Source organism: Oncorhynchus masou, chromosome 23, assembly GCF_036934945.1.
Source record: "Oncorhynchus masou masou isolate Uvic2021 chromosome 23, UVic_Omas_1.1, whole genome shotgun sequence".
In the NCBI taxonomy this organism is placed as follows: domain Eukaryota; kingdom Metazoa; phylum Chordata; class Actinopteri; order Salmoniformes; family Salmonidae; genus Oncorhynchus; species Oncorhynchus masou.
The window spans coordinates 45,306,681-45,315,574 of record NC_088234.1 but is presented as its reverse complement, the minus strand read 5'-3'; the positions used below and the strand labels follow the sequence as shown (position 1 = coordinate 45,315,574).

Genomic DNA, 8,894 nt, shown 5'->3' with positions numbered 1-8,894 from the left:
GTGGAGGAGGAGCGCAAGGTGTTGTGCGCATATTCGGCCCAAACAATAAAGGATGACCATGTGGACGGGTTGTCACGAGTCATACATCGGAGGGTGGTTTCCAGCTCTTGATTCATCCTCTCTGTTTGGCCGTTGGACTCGGATGGTACCCTGAAGATAGACTGGCAGAAGCCCCCATGAGTTGGCAGAAGGCCTTCCAAAACCTTGAGGCGAACTGGGGACCTCTGTCAGAAACCATATCTTGAGGAATGCCGAAGACTCGGAACACATGATTAATTACCAACTCAGCCGTTTCCTTGGCAGAAGGTAACTTAGTCAGAGGGACGAACCTGGCCGCCTTTGAAAACCTGTCGATTATGACTAGGATAGTAGTATTGCCATGGGATGGAGGAAGTCCAGTAATAAAGTCCAATGAGATATGGGACCAGGGTCTGTGGGGAACAGGTAAAGGGTGAAGGAGTCCTTGAGGGCGGAGGTGAGAAGATTTGCCCTGGCAGCACACGGGACAGGCATTGACGAAAGTGGCAACGTCTTCTCTTATGGTAGGCCACCAGAACTTACGCTGGATGAACTCCAAGGTGCGACCTACGCCCGGATGACAGGTGAGGCGAGAGGAGTGCCCCCACAGAAGGACCTGAGTCCTCACTGCCTTGGGGACAAACAACCGATTGGCAGGACCTCCTTTCGGGTCCGGTTCGCTAGCTTGAGCACGTCTCACGGTATCCTCAACTTGCCACGAGATCGGAGCCACAATCTTAGCAGCAGGAAGGACAGGCATGTCCGTGTCATCGCGAATGGCAGGAGCGTAGACTCGGGACAGGGCATCCGGTTTGAGATTCTTCGACCCGGGCCGATAGGTGAGGATAAACTGGAATCGATTGAAGAATAGCTTGTCTAGAGTTCAACCGCTTCGCCTGCTGGATATACTCCAGATTTTTGTGGTCCGTAAGCACTTGAAACGGGTGAGAAGCCCCCTCGAGCCAGTGTCTCCATTCCTTCAATGCCATCTTAACCGCTAGGAGTTCACGATCCCCCACATCGTAGTTCCTCTCAGTCGGGGTAAGCCGGTGTGAGAAGAAAGCGCACGGATGAAGCTTCTTGTCTTCACCCTCTGAGACAGGACAGCTCCAACACCAACCTCTGATGCGTCTACCTCCACCACAAATGGTTCATCCGTAGTCGGTAGTATCAGGATGGGAGCAGAGAGAACGCGCTGCTTGAGTCCTTGGAAGGCCGTCTCAGCTTCTCTTCCCCACAAAAACCTTGCATTGCCACCCTTGGTTAAAGCTGAGAGAGGGGCTGCCACCAAGCTGAAGTTCTTGATGAACTTGCGGTAAAAGTTTGTGAAGCCCAGGAAACGCTGAACTTCCTTAACGGATTTGGGGGTGGGCCAATCCGCTACCGCCCCTACCTTCCTGGGGTCCATTTGGACTCGACCGGGTTCCACTACAAATCCCAGGAATTGTACTCGGGATGAATGGAATTCACATTTTTCCGGCTTAACGTACAGATGGCTGTCCAGGAGGCGTTTGAGTACTTGTCTGACATGCTTAGTGTGTTCTTGAAGGGAGCTCGAAAGATGAGGATGTCATCCAAGTAAACGAACACAAATATGTTAAGCATATCCCTAAGCACATCGTTTATGAGCGCTTGGAACACCGCTGGGGCGTTGGTCAGGCCGAAGGGCATCACCAAGTATTCATAGTGACCAGTAGGCGTGTTGAAAGCGGTCTTCCACTCGTCACCAGGTCTGATCCGCACAAGATGGTATGCGTTCCGCAGGTCAAGCTTAGTGAAAACAACTGCTTCCTGGAGCAGCTCGAAGGCTGTGGCCATAAGGGGTAGCGGGTAACGGTTACGGACGGTTATGGCATTGAGTCCCCGGTAGTCGATGCAAGGACGTAATCCACCGTCTTTCTTGGCCACAAAGAAAAACCCTGCTCCCGCCGGGGAGGTGGATGGACGCATGAGGCCTGCTTCCAGAGCGTCCTTGATGTAGGTATCCATAGCAGCTCGTTCGGGTGGAGATAGGGAAAAGATCCGACCCCTGGGGGGCAAGTGCCCGGAAACAGGTCGATGGGGCAATCGTAAGGTCTATGGGGTGGTAGCATGGTGGCCCTCTGTTTGCTAAACACCAGTTTGAGGTCATGGTAACACTCGGGAACTCGGGTCAGGTCGATGGATTCTAAAGACTCGGGAGTAGAACTCGGGGAATTCTGGAAAATACAAGTAGCTTGGCACGTAGGACCCCACTGCTTGATAGTGCCCACAGACCAGTCGATGTGAGGGTTATGGCTGTGAAGCCAGGGGTATCCAAGGACGAGAGGGAACTCGGAACAGGAGATCAAATGAAAGTTCATCAATTCCTGGTGTTGTGAAACTGAAAGTCGCAAGGAGGTAGTGACATGAGTGACAAGTCCAGATCCCAAAGGGCTTCCATCCAATGTAGTGACCCTCATGGGTTCACTTAGAGGTTCAGAGGGAACGCCATTCTCCTTCGCCCAGACACCATCCATGAAGTTACCTGCGGCTCCAGAGTCTACCAAGGCTTGAAGGTGAAGCTTGTGGTTGTCCCAGGAGAGGGTGACTGGAATGAGCAGACGGGAGTTGGACGGATGGGAGGAGGTTATGTTTCCCGTTACAGTTCCCCCGGTCTGTACGGGACAGAGCGTTTCCCTGGAGTCCGGGACACGTGGAACGGAAATGGCCCGGTTTGCCGCAATATAGACAGCGTCGCTCCCTCATCCGGCGGTCTCTCTCAGCCTGGGAGATGCGTCCAATCTGCATGGGTTCCGATGGAGCCAGCAAGGATAAAGGTGGGGACTCGGAGCTGGGACTGATAGGGGCTAGAGGTCTACGGTTGAGTTCTCTCTCTCTCAGACGCTGGTCAATGCGTGAGGCCAACTTGATCAGGGACTCGAGATTGTCCGGTGGTTCCCGAGTGGCCAGTTCATCTTGGATAGTGTCGGAAAGGCCTTTCAGAAAGCACACCGTGAGCGCCTCGTTGTTCCAGCCACTTGCTGCTGCCACCGTGCGGAACTGGATGGCATAGTCCGTCACGCTGCGCCAACCTTGGTCGAGAGTCAGGAGCTGTTTGGCTGAGTCAGAACCACTGCTTGGGCCTTGAAACACTCGTTTGAATTCCTCAGTAAAGGCAGAGTAGCTGGCACAGCAGGAACTATGGGCATCCCACACAGCAGTAGCCCCCGCCAGGGCTTTTTCCGACAGCAGGGTGATGATATAAGCGATCTTAGACCGGTCGGTGGGAAAGACGAGGGTTGTAGCTCAAAGGAGAGAGAACATTGGGTGAGAAACCCTTTACAAGGACTTGGATAACCTGAGAACCGTTGGGGAGGTGGAAGACGAGGTTCAGCCAGGGGGTTAACTGCCATGGGTACGTGAATCTGAGGTACTGGGACGGGAACTGTTGCCGGGGTAAGACGATCAGATATTTGCTTAATGGAAGTCAGCATCTCCGACAGAAGATGAGAATGTCTAGCCATTAAGGCCTCTTGCTGAACCAGGGCGGCTTCGTGGCGTTGGACAGTCTCCTGGTGGTGGGACAGCATGGCAAAAGGTCCTGGGAACTGGCTGCCTCTGGGTTCATTTTTGGCTCTGTGTTTCTGTCAGGACCCGGTTACGAACCTGGGTCTCCGGAGTGAGAAACAGTCACTTAACCAACTGAGCCACGAATAGTCAGCAGAACCCAGAAGATGAGGCAGACACAGCAGTACTTAAGACGGTGTATTTAATAAAGTAAAAAAGGAGAAGTCCTTCAATACAAAAAATGGCAAATCCAAAAGGTGGTAGGAATAGCACAAAAAAGCCTCAAGAGATACTCAAAAACAGAATTCCACAAGAGCATCCACCGGAATCGACAAGAATACACAGAACACTAGGGCTGGGTGCTAACATACAAACACAGAGCACAGAACTGAGGGAAACTAAGGGTTTAAATACAATCAGGGGAAACGATGCACAGGTGCAAATAATAATGGGGAACAAGGGAAAAAACATAAGGTCAAAAAGCACAATGGGGGCATCTAGTGACCAAAACCCGTAACAACCCTGGCCAAATCCTGACATAAACAGATTTTTGAGAGTCGTGATCTCTTGCAGTGACGACGGAAAATATGACTTGGTATCCCCCCTTACCCCGTCACTGTCCATTTCTTATATTTAAATGAAGAGAGAAGTGCTACACCTGGTGGAGAGAGATTGTAAGACAGAAATAGTAGCTTTATGCATGCTGTACGTTACTGCATGACACGTTACGATGTAACAGAGGGTGCGTTTTTTCATATTTTCTCCAATATTATAGAGCCATTACCATGTCGATCAACGCTTGAATAGAAACGTAGTTCATACCCCAGATTTTGAAGTCAACACAGTCGCTACAGTCCCATTAGTTTTCTTTGCAGCCTCGTTTGAATGTCACTGTTGCGCACATTTGTACAGAATGGGGTGAGTTTACCTTAGTTCTCTAACCTTTGAACTCAGGTACTGTCTGTAGCAGGTAACTGGTAAGTAAGCCAGCTAGCATCCTTTGTCAGCACATTAGTGGTTCCAATTTTAACTTACTATCTAACCAGCTAGCTGGCTTGCTAACTAGCTAGTGTATTAGCAAAAATGTTGATAATCAGCTAACCTCTTTAATCTGTGGTAGCTAACGTTAGCTATTAGTGTTAGCAAGTAATATTAAACACTAGCTATCTATTAACAAAACTAGCTAAGCTTAAATTGTGTAAAGCATGATAATGATTATAGTAGTGCTGTGTTGCTAGAGTGTCTATGCTAAATTGTCATAAATGTATCTTCTCTCCCGTAGATTCCCATAAAGTATCAGACTCCAGGATGGGAAAATGCTTCACAAGAAAGAAACAGATGAAGACAGAGAAGGGGGCCATGAGAACCTATGTTGTGTTTTAAATAGTTAATCTGTTGTGAATTTCTATTCTGACTTGTAATGTTAAAAAAAGGGGAGTTCATCTGAACTAGCTAGGCTACTCACTAGACCAAATGATAGGCTACAGATTTCAAATTCCCAATGTACGTTTCGATTAAATTACATTTTGTTCTTACTACGTGTTTGATGAGATTATATGTGCTTATAAATGTTTGCAACACTTTTCCATTTTCTTTTAAGGTATATTTTACGTTAAGGTATATTTTAAGTTATTTTAAGTTATAAATATTGGTAGGACTAACTCATTAATAAATGGTCAGTAGGTTTCCACTATCTTTAAAGTATATTTTCCAGCATTTATATATGTTTGTAAGTCATTTGTTAATGGTGAGTGGATTGCCACTTTAAGGTATCATTTTAGCATTTATAGATGTTGATAACTCAGTTATAAATGTTAATAGATCTGTCACTAAAATAAGGTATACCTTTAGCACTTACACATGTGGGTAAATCATTTATATCTGATTTGAGAGTTCACTCAGAGCATAGACTTAGTTATAGTCAGTATTGAGTACCCATCACTACATACATGAGAGAAGATTTAACACTTTGTTCAACATATTCAGTCAATCAATGTTGGGTGTGAAGACCAAAACATTCAACGTTGTGAGAAGATACCTCCCCGGTTTCACCAACCAAAGCTATTACGGTTACCATTTCACACCGGAGCGTTCACCATTCTTGGACTGTCACAGAAAAGTGATGTGTGTTGATATAATCTGGTAAGGGGTAATATGTTAGGAATGATGATTGAATAATGTCCTGTATGTACATTTGACCAGGGCATCAGGGTTTCAAAGGTGGGGGAAGACATCATGAAAACCCACCTCTTCTGTTCCTGGGACAGCACCAATGCTTCACACCCACAAGTGAAAATAACTATTGTTCAACTGTGCAACTATTGAATAGAAGGTTGCATGATGATATGGAAGGGTTCATATTATAATAATTTGTAAGTGCATTTATAAATGGTTAATAACTAAAGCTAACTATTTGGCAAACACTATTTATTGATGGTTTATAATGCATATACAAATAATCGTTAATAACTGAATAATAACCAATTTATAAACCCTTTACAAAATGTAAGCTTTAACAGTAGTACAGTGGGTACTATAGGGTAAGATCTAGGTAACAGGGACTCTTTAACTGTTGTGCAGAGATGCAGAAAATGAAGTGGAGTTACTACCATTACTCCTAAGTCATCATCTCCAACATTGTGACCTTCCATTTTAGAGCTTTGCTTTGGTGTGGGTTGAGGCCAATACATTCATATTAGTTGTGTTCCTCCACTGGATTCACCTTTCACTTGTTTCTATTGGGGTGTTTCTGCTGTTTCTGCTTGCCAATGGAATGTCGAAGCCCATGTACAGTATTGAATACATTACATTTGATTGTGATGACACCAATGAATGATTCCTGCACACAATGTGCTTCTTTTCCCTTTTCTTTTTGATCACATGTAATATTGGATTCGATGTATATGAAATTGTTTTGTGAAATATGCATAAAAGGAGAGTCATTTCTCATAATTCTGCACCTTTTGACAGTTGTATTTTGATCATCGTTAGTGACTGCAAAGAAAATATTTTGATGACTGGGATTTTTTAAATGATAGACTAACTTACTTTGTCAGCTTAGACTCAAAATAAATGTATGTGTTCATCTTTTTGCAGACAGTCCTGTTCTTTTGAGGAATGTATTATCAATTGTGATCGTATCATATAGCTTTGTTGAATGTACTTACGTTTCGAGAAGGAAACTACATTTTGAAAATGAATTTACTGTTTTGCAAAAGGCCACAGAGTTCTGTGTCTTGAGAACACTGTTTTAAAAATCGACAACATTGATCTAAAACAGGGATGGGTAACTTTGATGGGGATGGTCGGCCACAAAGATACCCACACATTTCTGCGTACCCACGTCCATAACCACACATTTGCGGACCCAAAAAGAGTAGCTGCTGCTTCTGCAAAAGGTAATGGGGATCCCTAGACTTTTGGGGGCCCTAAGCGACCTTTTGTTTCTTGCAATGTCCTGCAATTCTACACATTCTGCCATGAGATGTTGAGAAAATGTTGCAGTTATAAAAGCATTTAGCTGCAATCTACACATTTTGCTATGGGGTGGAGATAAATGTTTTTTTTATATGATATCTGAGTGAGAGTGACTAAAAAAATCAATGGGAAGGGGGTCCCTGGTCGGTGATTCAACTATGATTACTACACGTTTAGATAGCTGCCAAGACTAATTTACCAATCGAAAAAATGTTACCTGACATGGGCTAATTGAGTGACTGTCAGTGACTGAAATAATAAGAGAAAAACTGCTGATGCACAACCGGGTTTTAGATGGCGCCGATAGATATGCAACAACCGAAATGTCTAAATTGCACCTTGTGCACCTCAGTTTTTCTCACTCTCAACAGCACAGGAGGTTGGTGGCACCATAATTGGGGAGAACGGGCTCGTGGTAACGACTGGTGCGGAATTAGTGGAATGGTATCAAATACATCAAACACATGGTTTCCAGGTGTTTGATGCCATTCCATTTGCTCTGTTCCCGGAATTATTGTGAGCCGTTCTACACTCGGCAGCCTCCACTGCCAACAGTATATTGAGACCCCGACCGAGTAGAAAAAAAGAAAAGGAGGTCGGCCCGCCAGTTGACAATCGCTGACCTAAAAAACGCTTGTATGCGATTGAGAAAAACGACATTACACAAACAGTTTTACACTCAGCTGTGTGTCAAATTGAGGCGCGCCAGTTAGCCACTCAGCTCCGGTCTGGAAGGGAAGCGAGCCGTGCCAAAGCGGGCGGAGTCTGAAAAGCTCTGCCTATCCTCCGGTCGTTCCTAGTTACCACAGCCAGAAGGTCATAAACCTCGTTTATTTCTAAAACGGATCTTCTTAAAATGTGATTTTAAACCTAACCACACTGATAACCACACCCTAACCTTGAATTAAGACCAAAAAACTCAATTTTAGTTTCGATGAATTTTTACAATAACCTAACGGACAATACTGACGTTGTGACGGTGGTAACTAGTGGAAACCCTATCCTCCCTCCCCCGGCGGAGGTGTACGATCGTGGAGTCGAGCATTATCTGGCCAGAGAACCACGGTGTTGCTCCGGACTGAGAACTTCACTGCGACTCGGCAGAGCCCAAGTTTGCAACGAGACGGCCGCGGCCACTGCGAGAACAGTTGGCTTGAGAAATCAGCGCCTGTCTGGATAGCCCGCATAGAGGCCGACATCCCGTTACTTGCCGAATACAGGACTGGGAACGACTGCAGAATAGGACCCGTCATAACAGGAATATTTATCGGCGTCGGGTCGGCTATTTCTCCCAGAAATGGACGGTTTCGCCGGCAGTTTGGGTAAGTTATAGACGAACTCTAGCCTATTAATAGAATTCACATAGCAGACTGGAATGTATTATAGACTATCTTAATGTACAGGCTACACGTGTCAGTGCTTTATTAAACCAATGGAGTTATCGTTGTAACAGATGTTAACGTTGTAACAACCGGAATTCTGACATCCAGAGGTTGCCTGCAATGTGTTAAAGTGCACAACATTAACGTTATGAGTGTCCTTATTTTATTGCTTTGCTTTTCTGTGCTGGATATCACACGTAGACTTCACTTGACATAGGCTACTAAATACCGCAATAGGGTTCTAAGCAATGCGAGGGATATTGTGCTATTCTGTTATACGCACTCGGTTGTGCGTTCATGCTGTATCTACGTCAATTGCCATTTATTGCTATGGCAAGGAGTCCTTTGAAACCGCCCGAAACAAAGACTTGTGGGTTGAAGAAACGATTCGACGGGAAATGATTTATCCAGTCAGTCTGCCAGTGCGCGTTGGATCGTGTGTGTATGGAGAGAAGGAGACAGACAGACAGACAGACAGACAGACAGAGC

General features: G+C 45.6%; 1 protein-coding gene across 1 annotated transcript in view; it reads left to right on the top strand.

Annotated features, from left to right (window-relative positions):
• Window positions 1-7,891: 7,891 nt before the first annotated feature.
• LOC135510899 (echinoderm microtubule-associated protein-like 4) overlaps window positions 7,892-8,894 on the top strand; it is a 133,759-nt gene continuing 132,756 nt past the window's right edge. Inside the window, exon 1 of the mRNA XM_064932213.1 lies at window positions 7,892-8,345. Coding sequence (XP_064788285.1) covers window positions 8,321-8,345 — 25 coding nt within the window. The 5' untranslated portion in view covers window positions 7,892-8,320. The remainder of the gene's footprint in view (window positions 8,346-8,894) is intronic.